Source organism: Gavialis gangeticus, unplaced genomic scaffold (genome assembly GCF_001723915.1).
Source record: "Gavialis gangeticus isolate Ggan-Ray unplaced genomic scaffold, GavGan_comp1, whole genome shotgun sequence".
NCBI classification, from domain to species: Eukaryota; Metazoa; Chordata; order Crocodylia; family Gavialidae; genus Gavialis; species Gavialis gangeticus.
Window position 1 is genome coordinate 94161771 of NW_017729025.1, and position 17452 is coordinate 94179222.

Genomic DNA, 17452 nt, shown 5'->3' on the forward strand with positions numbered 1-17452 from the left:
ATAGATTGGACATCTGCAAGAACTACTTCACAGTTAGGGCGGCTAGGAGCTGGAACCAACTTCCAAGGGAAGTGGTGCTGGCCCCTACCCTGGGGGTCTTTAAGAAGAGGCTGGATGCCTACCTGGCTGGACTCATTTGAGTCCCGTTTCTTGTTTTGGGGTTTTGTTGTTCTCTCGCCCTGGCGGGGGGTCGGGCTAGAAGATCTACTAGGTCCCTTCCGACCCTAAATCTATGAAACTATGAAACTATGAAACTATGTCTCAAAAAGAACTGCTAAAGCAAGCCACTTGTGAATTGTAAACCATTGTGCATTTTGAACTCTTCTCTATGCTGAAAAAAGTCATTGTCATTCTTCTTCTTCTTCCTTTTCATTATTATTTCCTACCTCACCTGGAATCTGTGGGATGAGTTCTGGAGGTTCAGGCACCCGGGGGTTAAAGGTACCAAAGCTAGGTGTGTGCAGGCAGTGCATAGGGGAGTTGCTTCGTATAAAGTTCAGTGCCTGAGGAATGTCCTAGCTGTCAAGCTTCATTGCCTAGGAAAAAAATGGGCCAATTTCTCATTTCATTTGCACTGGCATAATCCTATTGGCTTCACTGGTACAAATAAGGGAGAATTTGGAACTTTAAAGAGAGAGTAAAATTACAGTAGGCTCTCGATTCTCTGAAGCCTATGTATATGAACATTTGGATTAAAGTACACTGGTTGCTGCATGCTTTGACTAAAAGTGAGAAAGAGGATGGGGAACCCTCAGGAAATAGATCCTTTCTATCCTCCTAGATAATCCTTGATTTGTGAGCCTGGTTTGGGGTCACCTCAAAAATGCTCTGCAGCAAAACAGACAATCCATTCTGCCTTGCAGAAGGCCCTTGAGGCTGCCTAAAGGCACAAGGGTACTGCTTATTTACTATAATTTCTTAACTACCAGGAATAATGATTAACATGAAAACAACTGGCAAGCAACTGGGGTCCCCTTCTTCCGGGTTCTGTTGACAGCAGATCTGGAAATCACTGGGAAAATCTTTTTGGCTGGAAAGTCATGATGTCTTTATTACCAGATCCATCTTGGCCCATACTCTTGATCTCCACTGCTCAGATTTCTGGCTATTTGGAAGCAGCTTGTTGCCCACCTCTACCATTGCCATCTGACAGAATCGTTCCAGTGTTCTGCCTATCTCTGCCTGGTTTCGAACCCAGTCCTGCCCTGCTCTCAGCACAGCTCCTTCCCCCTCCCCACCCCCTTTCTTGTCTAGTGCACTGTCTGCCTTTCAGGTACAGAGGAACATGCAGCCTGATTCAGCCAGCCAAAACACTCAGGCTGCAGACGTCACCCTTGTGCTGCCTTAAAAAATGTTAAGGCAGCACAAAACCCGAGCATATAAATGTCATTCCCTTTGTCATACTCTAGGTGCCACAAAAAGTGTCCCACGATATCCAGGACAGGTGGGAAAGCTAATGCTAAAGGAGCCACATGGGAGCAAAAGGGTGCTTAGCATCTCTTAAAATCCCAAACTATGGATTTAGGAGTCCAAGTTCAGTCACTTAAATTTTAAGATCTTGCCCTAATATTTTTAGTTGCATTTTAATACCAGCTTCCTTGCAGGCTCAACCTTTTAGTAGGGCTCTGCAACCATTGAGCCAACTGGGTGCTGCTGAAGTATTTTTAATGTCTGATGTTGTTTAGAGTAATCAGATTTAATTTGACTCCTTTCTTCATCTCCGTTCTTCCCCAGATCAGTTTCCATTGTCTAACCCCTTTTCATTTCATGCCATCCTAGTATTTTGCCTCTTGTTGTGGGCGGATGATCTCACCAACAGTGTAAGCATAGGTTTCAGAGCTCTTCAGGAACTGTCATTACAATCCCACGTAACTATTAACTCTTTGTAGCCCACCCAGCAAACCATACCTGCTTTGTACCAAACCACACCTGCTTGGAGACCCCCAAAATAGTGTACTCCCTGATGTGAAAACCATGGTTGGCTGAAGCCTGGGCATGTCTACTGAAGAGATAGATGTGGGAAAATTATTGCGCAGGTATAACTACTTACTGATGGAATGGGCAGCTGCAAGAGTGTTGCATTCACAGCCTTTTCTTGCTAGCAGAGATGGGCCTTAACCACAAAGCCAGAGGCTGTTTAGTTTTGGTTTGGTTTAGGCCCATCTCTCTCCCATAAACATCAGATCATCCTAAGAGCTAAAGGAAGCGCTCTGCAAACTCAGCCACTATCAGCACCTAAGGAAGCAGGACCATATAATCCCTGCAGCATAGGGCAACAGCATACAACACAGAAGCTCCCTCTACATGTTGCAAGTATTGCACAGTTAACTGGTTAATTGCCCAATTACCTTAAGACCCTCTACCCGTGCAAAGTAGTTATCACACTATAAAACGATCCAACCAGCTATAAAATTAGATCTAAAAAACATGTTTTAACTGTATCACTGGTTGCTATTGAGCTTTAATTTGCAGGTGTAACAGGGTTTCCCCGCAGCTGGGATCCCCATTAATTGACAGGGCTCCCAGCTGCACAGGTGCACTGCACCCAGCATGAAACTGCCATGCCCTGGGGGATCCCCGTGGTGTAAAACCCCCAGGGTCCACATGTACAGTTGGAACCGAGAGCCCCATCAGGTGCAAGATTCTTGGCCCTGGCTGCCTGTGGTGCAGCTGAGACTGAGAGTCCCGTCAGGTGCAGGACTCTAGGTATGGCTGCATGTGGCCCCTGTGGCTGGGAGCTCCCTCAGTAAAGGGGGCCCCCAGCCATAGGAGCCTGCCTCTTGCTGATGCAGGGGCTCCCCTTACACCAACAGTAAGGTGTGATTGGATCTAATGCACGATCCCATAATCGCGTCTCTTGCCATGCACATGTGGTATGGCAGGAGGCACAGTTGTGAGGATCATGAATTAGGTCCAATTGCACCTTTGCCTGGACATGTGGGGGGGGGCAAGTGAGTTCCTAATACACATGCATGTACACACAGAATAAGCCACTGGCTCTTCCTTCCCTTGACAGTTAGACTTCTAGTTTTGCTTAAATACTGCAGTTTCCCTTAGTATTTAACAAGTATGTGTTTAGTTATATGCAGCATGCATGTAGGAGTGGCAGCTAAAATCCATCTCCCCAGGTAAAACATCTACCATGCTAACACAGACACCCCTAAAAATCTGGAAGTCATGAGCTCCCAACTTTATATCTGTTTGTGCCATTGGGCTTTATTGATGGCCTGACTACATGGGCAAGAGTAGTTTCCTCTACTGTCTTGTTAACCAGATATGAAACTATGAGCCAGAAACCACCTTGCCTTGTTCTCTTTCCCTGAATCTAGCCACTTCTATCCAAATGCTGCCTAAAATCTTGCTACAATTCTGCCAATGAACCCCAGTGTGGTGCAACTACCCACCACACTGGCACCTGTGGGTGCAGCAACCTGCAGTGCTGCATGGAGGTTTGGAGGATCCCAGTGCAGTAGCAATAGTCTGGGGTCCAGTGCAGAGCTCATCATGAAGTCAGAGGGATTGGATCAGTGGGTGCTATAATGTACTCCCAATTCTGGGGCTAGTTTGGGAACTGATGCTTTTTGGGGTAAGCAACTTTGTGCTGATGAATTCAGAGGAGATTCTCTGTGCAGTCAGGGACTTTATGAGGTTGTCATCAACGTGGCATTGACATCTCAGTTACACAGATGCAGGGAGTGAGAATCTGTCTTCCTCCAGCACTTGCTATGAAGCTCAGACCTCTGGGTGACTTCCCAGGCTGTAACAGATGTGCCTAAAATCAGGGCATTTGACACAGATGAAACTGCATGGAATTGGAGATGAATGAAGAGACCTTGTCCAAGCAGTCAGTGGACAAAATATCTACAACTTGATTAAATAAATCCTAATTAGTGGGATTCACTTCCAGCACTTAGTCTGTTTCCCTTATATATATTCTATATATTCAATATCATTTCCTATACAGCAGCCAACCGTTCATGGAAGCCAGGGGGAAGAGGAGTTGGATGCAATCCAGATGCAGGTGTAACCGCTGCCATCTCAGCCATTCAATCCGAGCATCTTTCTACCACATCTGCCTCACCGCAGTGATAGATAAAGGGTTAAAAGCATGGAGCTGATGATGTCAGTTCCTGTGCTTCTTTGGAAGGCTGGCTCTGACATTTGAGCCAAGCTCTCCCGCTTTAAGGAAAACACAGAGAGAGAGAGAGAGAGAGAGAGAGAATGGGAAAGTGCTGAATGGGACAGAAACAAGCTGTGCATGTCTTTGTGAGCTTTCCCAGGGTAACTCCCCTGAATCGCCTGCTGGAGAAGAGCACCAGGAGAATGGCACCACTCTGCTCATGAGCACGGTCCCCCAAGAACAATACAAGGTCAGCTGCAGAAACCTTTTAACACTCCTTCAGTCATTTCTTGGACTCAGAGCTCCTCGGCTCTGGCTCAGGGGCAGTCTGGTGAAGACAGTGGGGATGGGAGAGAAGGGATTGGAGGGTGCTTTCACTTGCAGCCCAGATACCAGCTTGCAAAGCAAGCCACCAGGCAGAGCTCATTTACTACATCAAATAGGGGTGGTGGCTTCCCAGACTTAGTTGGTTTAGTTATTGTTCTCACCTTTTTTTAAAGCAATGGGAAAAGCCGAGAGCTGTGCAGGTGAGGACTGTGTGATCTTTGTTAAGAGGAGTTTGCTAGGTAAGGTAATAAGGGTCACCTTCATAGCTGAGGATTTGGTCTATTCAGATATCTGGAGAGCAGGGAGAAGTATACAGTTCAAGAGATGTGGTGAGGACTCCTGTCTCCCTGTGAAGTATGCAGGAGTGGGGAAAGTCCTTAGAAGTTAAGCAACCAACTTGTGATTGCTCTTCTTCCCTTTTCAGCATCTTTCTTGTTAATCCAGAAGGCATGCCGGGAAAGAGGGCAATGGTTTTCCCTTGGCCTTTTCCCAATTAATGCCCAACCTGTCCTTTGGATCATGGACCAGCATCTTTCCTGTAGCTTTTTTCTCTGCCCAGGGCATCTCCACCTTGAGTTCAAGATGGAAATCATATGGGCAAAAGCCCAATAAATCTGTGTGTAGCTGGATGATTCCAGCACATCCAACAAAATAAAAACTGTGGGACAGAATTATTTTGTGAAGGGGAAAATAGGGTGATTGGGAACAAGAGTATAGTGAGTATGGACTTTTAGTGCTCAATTCTTATTTCCTCTGGTAGAGAATGAGAGACTGAAGAAGCAGCAGGTGAACGAGAAAGAAACTTCCCTCCTCTCAGCTATTAATTCTGTGACCGTGAGTTAGAAACAGTTGAATTGCACAGGACTTGTATAGAGGGGAGTCTGGGGCGCTGTTCCGATAGTTCCTGGAACTGTACCTATGTGCTTTTGGCTCATTCTAACATCAGCAACACTTGACTGTTTAATCAGATACTGTAGCAGTGATGTGTAACTATTGTCTCACTTTTCTTATTTTTTGCTTTTAATAATCAAAAGTCACAGTAAATTAGATCAGTTTCTCTTAATCCTTTGCATGTATGAGTATCTGTACCTTACAGCACTTACAATCATCTTGTTCAATCACTTGTTTTAGCATTATCAAAAGGCTTTAATGGAGACATGTGCAAGCTCTTTGGATCCCAGTTAAATTTTCAAACAGCCCAGGGATGGCTGGATATGGGACATTGGCTAGTTTCACTGTAAAGACAGGAATTAGCCACAAAGTTGTCATCTAGATCTTAATTTTCTCTAAGTTGGAACTGGACCTGAATTGCCTATATTTTGACCCTGAGGTTTGGGGTCAGGCATATGTTTGCTGTTAATCAAACTTTATAGATGCCACTAAGATTTTCAAACCTAGATGTCTAAATCTGACTTCCTAAATGCCTGTTCAACACCTGAAGAAGCATCTAGCAGCTCCCATGGACTTCAAGTGGAACTTCTTAGTTCTGCTGGGTAAAGAAGTTGCTTCCTATTTAAGTTGTATTGAGACTACTGTTAAAGTTGTACTTTTAATGAATTTCTCTATTATTTCTTTTCCCTCATACAAGGACTAGGGTTAATTGTTCTTTCCAAATTTCTAAACCCAAAATGAGCCACAGGAAAATACCTGCTTCCAAATACTTCATGGTTGGTAGAAAAAAAATCAAGTTAGAAAAATGAATAGTTCCACCAAAGAATTGTCTTATAGGGATTCTTTCTCATTTTAGGTGAGAATGACTCAATCCAAGGCAAAAGCAAAATGCAAAATGTGCTCAAGTCAGGGTAAGAAGTATGGGGGGCGCGGAGAGAGGACGACAGAAGTGGATAATGTCAGTCCCAGAATTCTCAAAAAACTGGTTCATAAAATTGCAAGTCTACAAGTCTAGCTGCAAGGAATTTTTATACGTTTGTCAAGTTAGAAGTGGTACCATGTGACCAGAGCATAGTAAATGTGGTACCAATATTTAAGAAGGGGAAAAAAGTTATCTGAGAAATTACAGATCCATTAGTCTGACCTCAATAGTAGACAAGGCTTCAGAACAAATTTTGAAGGAAAGAATAGTTAAAAATGTGAATGGACTGGAAAAACAGAAAAATGCAAAATAGGCCTGCTAAAGAAGAGCATGACAGACTAACCTTATATCTTTCTTTGATAAGATAACTGGTTTTCTAGACAAAGGAAATGCAGTTGATCTAATCTATATAGACTTAGTAAAGTATCTGACATGGTGACACAGGGTTCAATTTGGAAAGATGGAGATAAGGAGTAAAATTGTAAGGTGGTTAAGAAACTGGCTGAAGGAGAGATGATGAAGGGAACTGCTGGGTAGGAGGGAGGTTACCTCCTCAAAGATCAGTCTTGGGACCAATCTTATTTAATATTTTAATTAATGACCTTGGCACAAAGCCCCTGAGTGTGCTACTGAGACTTGCTGGTGATACAAAGTATGGAGGCATTATCAATAGAGAGGAAGACTGGGAGATTTTGCAGGAAGAGCTGGATAACTTTAAATGGTTATTCAGTGGATGAAATCTAACTGTGTAGAAAAGTGGCTAACTGTGTTAGTATGAAGTCAGGCAGAAGGTACGGTAAAGTGGCACTGTAGAGAGGAATGAGCTTTTGTAAGCAACAACCTACTTTCTCAGACGATTTCAGATGACAAAGTAGGTTGCTGCTTTTAAAAGCTCATGCTTCTCTGAACCAGGTAGTCTCTGAGGTGCTACCCTGCCCCACCTTCTGCCTGTAATTGTACAGTGTGCAGTCATATACTAAGGGATTAATTACAATAACTTGTGCTACAATCTAGGAAAATCAGTTGCAAATAACTGAAGAGGAAGAGCTGGGTGTACTTGTCGATCACGGACTGACTATGAGCTAGCAATGTGAGGTGGCTGTGAGGAAGGCAAATGAGAGCCTTAAATGTATCAAGTGAGGTATTTCTAGGACAGATAGGGAAGTAGTCATGTCATTTTACAAGGCTTTATTCACACTTTATCTGAAACACTGTGTACATTTATCATCATGCATATCCAATAAAGATGAATTCAAAATGAAACAAGTGCAGTGAAGAACAACAAGGAGAATGAAGAGTCTGTTTTATAAGAGGAGACTAAAACAACTTAGTTTATTTAACTTTGCAAAATGAAGGCTACCAGGGGTAGTGATTGCTGTCTATAAATATAACTGAAAATAAAACAACAGGGAGAAGAATAGCTATTTAGGCAAAAGGACAATATTGGCACAAGAACAAGTATAAACTGGCCATGAGCAGGCTAGAAATTAGAAGGCGGTTTCTCAATTCAAGCAGTGAGTTTCTAAAGCAGCCTCCAAGTCGCAAAGAAATGGAAGCCAAAAACCTGACTAGTTTTGAAATGGAGCTTGATCAGCTTATGAAAGAAGTTAAACAACACAGTTGCATGTGACAGGGTATTGGATTTGTTGACCTTAGAGGGTCCTTCCAGTCTGCTACTCTTAAATCAAAACTGGTGTATTTCTAAAGAACATTATCAGTAGAGGCCGTGAGCTACAGACAAAACGTACTAAGTGAAATTCTGTAGCTCAAGATGTGCAGAAGATTAGATAATCACAGTCCTTTTGGCCTGAATGTATGAATAATTATTTGAGACTAGAATCTGTTTAGCACCAGTATATGGTGAGAGAATAATTTTACTTGCGCTCTCTGCCCAAACAACAGCATCAAAACAGAGTTAGCCATAATTTTATTGATGAGGCATCTAGGTTAAACAGTGTCGTGGGACAGTTTGTGACTTTTGCATTTTCACTGGCTTAAGAGTAAATGCTATCTATGTCTCCAGTACCTGCTGAATACACTGCAGTAGTGTGGGACCTATGTCAAACATTTTGTAACTGTATGTTGTGGGACAAAGATTAGACCTATGTGTCTCGTGTGTAGAATAGGTGTCAAGGTCAGGTTCTGTATTTCTGTGCAATTTTAGATCTGGTGCCTATAGACTGTTGTTCTGTCAATAGGTATGAGTCTGTCACAGGGAATTTTCCATTACAGGGCCTGAGTCCTGCCATTCCCTTACAATACCTGAATGTGTATTCTGAAATGCAACTGTAATTCATAGATCACTGAAAACATGGGCAAGCAGTAGTGGATCAGGAATGAGGCAAGGAAGCTTCCTCCCCCCGCCCCCCTTGGCTGTTTGCTACGTGTGCAGTGAGCTCTGAGCTCACTGCCTGGTCAGTGCAGGCTCCTGCCAGAGCTCCATATGAGCACTGAGCTCACCAGCTGGCCAGGATGAGGTCTGGCTAGAGCTCTTACTTTTGTTGGCTCAGGAGCCCAGGAAGTGGACAGTGCTGCTGTTTACCCTTCCCCTCCATTCCCCTCACTGCTGATTTCAGCAACGGAGGAAGGGAAGGGATGGAACAGTTTTGCCGTCCATAAGTCTGCTATTCTAGGGTTACTGCTGGATGCCAGACTGCCCGCTCTGGCTGGCTATTGTAAAGTTGCCTGTGGGTACCAGATTACAATGTACTTGATATGGAAGTCCCTTTATATCTCTAATCTGAAAATGAATGTTAATGATTATCTGAACTTTGCAAACTGTTACAAATTGGGGGGTGGGGGAAAACAGGTCAGATGTGGGCTTGGGAACCACAGTTATAACCTTTATACAAGTCTATTATCTTTCAAGATGTGAACAAGTCCTCAGATAGGATGGTGTGTTTTGTCTTTCAGTTCTACTTTGTTCCCAAACTAGACAGACGAATCTCTGTGTAATTACAATAGCAGGATTGTCTGTGTAATTGCTTCATAGTTGCAGTCCTAAAATAAAGCACCAGGTGCTCCCTGAAATGTGCTCCTGAAATCTGCTACCTGGGGAAACTGGGGGCCAAACTTTCAAATGTTTAAACTCCAATGAAAATTAAAGTGAAAGCCTGCTGGGGATTGTAGCAGGATTGTTCTATAACTCACCCCTGCTGGCATCACCCTAGGGCAGTGGTCTCCAAACTTTTTTGATCGCGCACCCCTATCAGTAAAAAATTTTGAGCACGTACCCCCAATATATGTATATTTATATAAACAGAAATAGAAGTTCTAATATTTTCTTCCCGCACCCCAATGGATCGTCTTGCGCATCCCCTGGGGTGTGTGCATCCCACTTTGGAGACCACTGCCCTAGACTATTCCATGGTAATCATCCAAACCACCACTGCTTTGTGTGTATCCGCATGGGCTCCCATACACATACACAGGGAAACACTTCATTCTGATTGAAAGGTGCCACATTCACACCTCTGTGCGATATGAACAGCATCAGTCTACAGAATGTATGGGGCAGGTTCTACATGGGTGGCACCAATGCCAATTTGGCACACACTGCAAGTGTGACATGTTTATGCCAGTGTAGTTTACATCAGTTTTGTGCACTGATGTAATTTCTAAAAGAGTTCAGAGTAGGCAGGCAACCAGCCCTCCCCTAGTGTAGTTGCTGTACTCAGTACTATTATAATACTTCACTACCAAACTTACTCAAATCTAAGATAACTCTGAATCTAAGACAACCCCCCTAATAATTAGATTCTATACATGGAAAAATTATAAATATTATAATTGTTATGTCTAGAATCTAATTATTGCAAGGTATCTTTAATTCATTCCCTCCACTGCTGCAGGAGGGCAGGCAGTGGGCTGTAGGAGGTGTGAGGAGTCAAGCAGCTTGCCCCCTGCCTGCCCTTGCCTGAAGCCTTGGGATCCCATTTGCCCTCTGTCTTCCTACTTTCCCCCTCCTCCTTCAGCCTCTGCTCCCCACCTACCCCTGGTCTCCCACTTCTCCTCAGCCTCTGCTCCTCCATCTTATCTTTGCTCTGTGCTGGCAGGCTCTGTCCTCATCCTAGCCTGGGGCACTGAACACAGCCCCCAGCTGGGCCCCATAGCAGCTGTGCTAGCTGCAGGGCCAGGCTGGGGCCATGCTCAGTGCCCCAGACAGCATGGACGGAGCCTGCCAGGATGGAACGAGGGCCAGGGGAGGGGAGGGAGAGGGGCAGGCAGGGGGAGCAGAGGTTGTGTTATGGTGGTGGAGGGAGATGGAGCAGGGAGCGGGCAGCTGCTGCAGCTGTGGCCCCAACCCCAGGTAGGGGCTGGAGTCTGGGCCACAGCAGCCACCTCTTCCCCCTCTCTCCTCCCCAACACTTTTGTACTCAATTCTAAGATGAGGAGCTTTTTTCTTCATGTTACATAGGGAGGGACCTAATTTTAGAATAGAGTAAATATGGTATTTGGTGACAGGGGACCACTAATAGCTTGTTTTCACTGAGCAAATGGCTACCTAAGCAGACACACAATACCTATATTAACGTAACTTATGCTAATGTAGTTTTACTCCTGATTTTTCTCCAAGTAAAGTTATACTAGATTCTAGTAGGTAGGTAATATGTTGTTCATCTGCTTCTTTTTTGCTAATGTGTTGTGTGTCTAGGCTCTTTGTATCCTACCAGGTCTGGCTGTAAGGGAGTGATGACAGCATTAACTGCAGCTCCCCTGCTGGCAAATTTCCAGACTTGTGGGGACCCCAGAGAGCTGGATGATGTGGCCCTGCACTCTAGATCACGCCGGCATAGGGAGATTGTAGTGTGAGGTCAGCATGTGGCTGGATCCAACAAGTGGTTGAGCTGCATGTGATGTCAGGCTGACACATCCAATTGGCTTCAATGTAAAAGCCAAACCAGCATGCCTGGTGCCACTCATGGATCGACTGACACGCCAACCCTGATCAAGCGTGCAGACTGACCCCACACAGGGGATCTGGCCCGCGACTGGCCCCACCCCACTCATCCAGCCTGCGGGGCCATAATGTTGAGCACTACTTTTGTAGAGTGTTTTTTGCCCAGGTCTTCCAACAGATCTTACTCATCCCTAATTTCTCAGACTCTGCATTAAGCATATGATCCTGGGGAGAGAAAATGGGGACATGATAGTATGAAAACATACTCCAGTCCAGGTAATTGTGCCAGTTCTTCCAGAAGCCAAATGAATGAGGCATTCTCTCCCCTATTCTCTGCAACATGTGAATACCTCCTTACAAAAGCTGATGGACCATGTAGGAGGACACTTACCCACTGTGTGCTGCCCATTTCAATTAGCTTATGTACTCTTGATGAAAGGAACTTTCTGACTATGTGAATTTTAAATATTAGCCAAGGGACAAATCTATTTCCCCCCTGTCTCTGCTTCCCTCACATAGCAGCAGGTTTTCATGCTTAGGTACACATCAGCAAGCTTCCTGGAGAACCCTGCTGCACAGGGTTAGGGTTTAAATATGGCCTGGTGGTCTGTGCTGCTGCACTGGAAGAGATTTCCTCTACTGCGTAGACTCCACAGAGCTTTGAGAGGGTTGTTCTAAGGGTTTAAAGTGATGCCAAGAAATGCTGGGCCTGTCTATTGCTAGGACTTGGAAGCTCCTAACATGATAGAAATCAGACAGCTTGCTTATTTAACTTTTTATTTCTTTGGATTTAATGTATTTATTCAAATTTGTTGAAAGAACTTTGCCCAGTAGCAGTAGGTTCTTAGATATGGGCCTGAACTAAAGCTATCTCCTGAAGAACAATTCCTCCCAGAAGTCCTACTGGAAGAGTGTGGCTGTCCTCCGGCACCAGTTCCAGCCAGCATATATGCTATAGTGGTCTGCTTCTGTATGTGTAGAGTGGTTTGGATGAAGGGTGTATATGGGTTGCAGCTGAAGAGTGGAATTTCTGATTCATGATAAGATGGGGGATAGGCATGACATACTAACATTTCCAGTCAATAAAAGATGAGTAGATTGGGAATTCTGACTCATGGTGGAATAAAGGGTGGGTGAAAACTTTCTGGACTGTAGGTAAAAATAAAATATAATATGTTGTTGTCTACTAACCATAGCAAGCAGTTGAGATTAGCCATATTGGCTGTACAGGATACAGAATGGCTGGGCAGAAGAATGTTTCTACTGTAGTCGGGAGTCTAAAGCTAAACAGGGATGTGGGGATGGAGTTACCGTTGTCCAATGAATGTACAATGTGATTTACTAGCAAATTATTTACACAGAGAATGTAGAGCTCAAAGTTCATTTGAATATTTATCTATCATCCATAAACTCCTCACTTCCATATGTTTAAATGTTGTGGTATGTTCGATTCTGGTGTTTCTTGCTAACATATTAACAAACTTGACATTAAGTTGTCTGACAATAATAGAGCCCCTTGTTGGCAACCAGTCCTAACAATTGTGCTGGACTTCCTAGATTACAGGTAGGATGGCTTGAATGGGAGACACCATAAAAACATGGAAGAAATGGGTACCGTTCTGTTACCCGTACAGCAGGCTGGATTTAGGAACTCTGAGAGGAGGCATCTTGCTTAGACTTTTTTGAGTGGATACCAGGTTAAAGAATTCTGCCTTGGACCAAATCTAACATTTGGGTCTTTATTTTCTTCTCAGTGTCCTCTACAGCATCTTGGAAAACCTGCTCAAGGGGACAAAGGGTTTCACCATGGCAGAGCTTATGGAGACGAATGGCAGCTGCATGGACTGGCAGAAACGGTGCCTTGCATTGGAGACCCAGCTCTTCAAATTCCGCCTGCAAGCTAGTAAGATCCGAGAGCTGCTGGCTGAGAAGGTGAGGCCAGTGCTACATGCCCCCTCTGATTTGTCTCTGGGGTGAAATCAATGAGCAAGGAACCATCTATCTAGGTGGACTACGGTGAACTTAAAGTGATGGCTTCAGAAGCAACTTGTATCTGTCTCTCCCTTTTGTGCATACTGAATTCATTTGCAAAAATGAAAAACAAAGTTTGGGAGGAAGGAAGAGGTAGGTTTGGGGAGGGGTGGGGCTGGTTTTGCTCTTTTTTCTTTTTTTCCTGTTTATTCTGTTTCCCAATTATTGTATCTTGTAAATGGGATTACTTTCCATTTGAATTAATACATTGATGTTTTGAAGAGGAAAATGTCCTCTGTAAGGAGAATGAGACTGAAATTTTCTGCCTGTGTCAGCTCTATTTATGTTCTCCATGAAGCTGCAAATCAAAGCTCACTCACTGAGGTCTTCAGGTGAAATTATTTCCTGCTATTGTAACTCTATTAACTGTCTTTCAACAGGTTTCCACAAAGCACGATAGACAGGGCAAACCTTCAGAATTTAGGAACCATCCTTTCAGCTTTGCTGGGTCCCCTTTCACTAAACCCTTGCTTGTATTGAATGCTTTCCTTGTGAGTACCTCACTGGTTACAACATGTGGTTCACAATAATCCAATCTAATTTAAGATTGTTCCACTAATCAGTTATAATTCTTTGTAAAGTAGAATTGGTTTCCTTTGGCCAGTTAACTAATGGCAGGTAGGTAATTTTGTAATTTACTACTGGCATCCTAACACTTTTAATGCCTACCTGATGATAACTGTGACATATACCTGCTTTGGCTCCACTGTATGTTAGGAAACCTCTCTTTGTATGGTTGTTAGGAAATCAGAGCAATTTGAACCCCCTGCAATGATTGTCATCCACATTTTCCCTCTAACTGCACTTACGTTCTCTTACTACAACACATGCAAATCCTGATCAGTCTTTATACAGTCCTGAAACACGGTGCAATTTTCAGCATGCATCTTTTTGAGGCAGGCTCTTCCAGGGCTTGCCTGCCTCATGAAAATTTTCAGAAGCTCAGTCAACTAACCATGACTAAAAATTATTTAGAGACGCAAGTGTAGGCCTGGCTCAAAGCAACCAGACCTGCTTTACTGATACTTAGGAAATCTAAGCCTCTTTCTTATGCCATGTCTGACCATATGCCAGCTTTATTCCCTTCTTTGGAAACTCTTAGTTTAAGTCTTCCCCAAATAAATGAAGCTGTCTATTAAATTTCCCTCCACAGCATGGACCCACCATAAGCCCTTTGTTGAGATAAGGGCACAGTTTGGTTGAATGATCAGGTTACTCTGTAACCAGCTGTAGAGCTCTGTGATATGGTTTGCTGGAAGGTCAAAGAGCTAGCAAGTTACAGACCCTGAATATACTCCCAGTCAGGAGGGGAAGGATGCTGAGGCAAGCAGAGTCCTATCTCAACCTGGGAGGACCTGGTCCCAAGAGCAGTTTTTCTTTAAAAATTTTAAGTTAAATTTAAACAAAACACTGCTTTTTTGTATTAAAAAAAGCTATTGCATAAGTTATTACCCTATTTTTATTTCAAGAGAAACAGCTTTTTAAACATTCACTGACAGCACTTTCAACCCAAATAGCGTAGCACCATTAACTGGAATTACCTGGAAACCAAAAATTAAGGCAACTAGTCTAATTGAATTGCTTAACCTAAATTAGGTGAGAAAATGATCAAATTATACATCATGTTGCCAATCCTAGTGAGTTTTATAACAAATTTTATAATGCTTGATATATATATATTTTTGAAGTCCAGCTACTGAAATAAAGAAATCCTCACCTTAAAAAAAAAAAGTGTTCTACTTTTAATATTTCAGAAGAAAAGCTTACAAACATGAATGAAACATAACCTCGAGGCTTAGAAACCAGAAAACAAAAAGGATCTGTTTTTGTTTTTGGGTTTTTGTTTTTTATTAATCTCATGATTTGTAAGATAAGCTCATAAATGTTGGGGGCATGGCTAATGATTTTTGAATGCCTAAGTTAGCAATTCTGCACGTGGTCAAATTTTAAATACTCTAGATTTCTAAAATCCTCTTAGATGGAATAATCTACAGGGCTGTTTACAACAAAGGAATTTGCACAACAGAATGATTTAACCCCGAGTTCTTTCTCATGGTTTCAGGGCGGGGAAGTGGAGAGGCGCTGGTGAGGTTACATATTGACAGCCTGACCCCAGAAACACTAAAGCACATGAATAGTTACTAATGTGTAGGTGTTTGCAGAATTGGGCTCTTGATAGGCATGTCCAAGATATCAAATACCACATCTGTATGACAAAGCTCTGCATTCTTTTCAGACCACCATGCCGGGCCCTAGGAGTGTGTGAGCATCAGCAGGGATTGTGTCTCTTTGGTAACAGGCATTTGATTTCTACTCCCTGCCTTTCTCACACACGGAGAGAAAGAAAGGGGGATAATAATCTGTTGGTGAGTGACATGGCAGACCGTTGCCGTGGCAGCATGATGACCTGGTTAGAAGTGAGCTGTGGGCCTCTCAGAAAAAGGAAAGAAAGAAAATGAAGCTGAGCAAAAAATTCTTTTTTTTTTCCCCCAACGTTGATTTTTATTTTGAATGCCTAGCTGAACGGAGGAGTGGAGATCTGTATGGAGGTCTGGCAAACAGGTTCCTCTACAGCCCTAGGAGAAGTCAGCGAATGGTTTTCTACTTTTTTATATATATATATATATGCCACATTAATCTTTGGAAACGCCATGTATAGTCTCATATTAAGGGTGGCCATGCTGCCTTGCTTGCGTCCTCATTACTGAGAGTCTGTCTGCACCACAGGGCCAGTGCGTTCAGTCACGCTGCTGCGGTGCTTAGTGCCACCTTGCATGGCTGAGAAAAGCCCTGCCACCACTCCCGCTCCATGTGTGACAACTGTGGAAATGAAGTGGTCAGGATGCCCCAGAGATGCCCCATGCCTGAAATCCAGGTCTTGTGAGTGGTGCTGCAGGAGCCTCCTCGGGGCATCCTCACCACCCTCTAGTGGGAGTAGATGGGCAGGGTATATTTCCCCCGTGCTGTGCCTGGGCCTCTCTGCTGCCATGGTTGGATGCACCCTGACTGCTGGGAATTTTCCCTTCTCTTGGATGTGCAAGAAGCAGCATAGGCTGATGGTCAGAGCACAGGAATGAAGGAGGGAGAGACGTCTGCTAGTTCGAGCTCTCCCATTGATCTATTTGACCTGGAACAAGTCATTCAATCACTGACTCAGCTTCACAGGATGGATCTACACGAGGTGCTATTGTGCAGTGGTTACTGCACAGCGCCACCAGTGAACGTCTTTTAAGTGACACTATTGCACAGAAGCCTAATAATACTGTGCAGTAGCATATTAGCACCATCAGTCCTGTGACACGCTACTGCACAGAATTATTCAGCTTCTGCACAGTCAATCTCATGTAGACGCGCCCACTGTTCATTGAATTATGAAGCATTTTGAAATGTTTTGTAAGAAACCCTACAAAAATACCACTGTTAATTCATCAGGGAATTCAGACATCTGTATACACACCAGTGTATTAAATCTCAACACGTCCTGAGAAGGACAGCTGATCCCAGAGATGGATGATGTAAACCTTGCATGTGAAACATAGCTGTTTCAGCCTGCATAGCAGGGCTACACAGCACTTCAGCACGAGCAGTGAAGAAGAAGAATGCAATGCACTTTAAGCTGCAGGAGAAAGGAGGTTAGCAGAATTTAATTAACTTGCCTAAAATGTAGCTAGCTCACCCTGTTCTTTCTAGAATCTTTAACAACTGCAAATGGTCATGACCTAAATTTCCTATCTCATTCAAAAGTCAGCATTTAGAGTAGTAGAAAGCAAATGGTTATAATGAAGGCCTACTGGCTCAATGCAGCCTCAGAGAAAAAAGCAATTGCTGCTTCTTGAAAGATCATAGATGTTCCTTGGGGACCTCTCATTCAAGCCCTGCTGTGAGCCAAACTTGATCTGAGATAATAAAATGGTGATGACCTGGTGAGGGGGCTGCGGGTGCTCGACCACCTGGGCGACAGCGATCATCACCTGCTGGAATTCACCATCCAGTGCAAGGTGGCAAAGGCATGCAGTAAGGCAGCGGCCCTAGATTTTAGGAGGGCAACCTTCAGCGAGCTAAGGAGGATAGTTGGAGAAGCGCTGAGGTCCCGGAGGGGAGGGGAGCCAGGTGTCCAAGAAGAGTGGTTGCTCCTTAAGGAGACGATCCTCCAAGCCCAAAGGAAGGTAATCCCAACGAGGATCAAAGGGAGCAGGAGAGCACACAAGCCTCCATGGCTCACCAAAAGCATCCGGGAATGTCTCCTTGCTAAAAAGGAGGC

General features: G+C 43.9%; 1 protein-coding gene across 2 annotated transcripts in view; it reads left to right on the forward strand.

Annotated features, from left to right (window-relative positions):
- Positions 1 to 4169: 4169 nt before the first annotated feature.
- PLEKHH1 (pleckstrin homology, MyTH4 and FERM domain containing H1) overlaps positions 4170 to 17452 on the forward strand; it is a 79026-nt gene continuing 65743 nt past the window's right edge. Inside the window, exons 1-2 of one of the 2 annotated variants that reach the window (XM_019519184.1) lie at positions 4170 to 4370; positions 12915 to 13092. In XM_019519184.1, the coding sequence (XP_019374729.1) occupies positions 12967 to 13092 (126 nt within the window). In that variant the 5' untranslated portion in view covers positions 4170 to 4370; positions 12915 to 12966. Of the gene's footprint in view, positions 4371 to 12620; positions 12725 to 12914; positions 13093 to 17452 lie in introns of those variants that run through there. The other variant, XM_019519185.1, reaches the window with a different exon arrangement.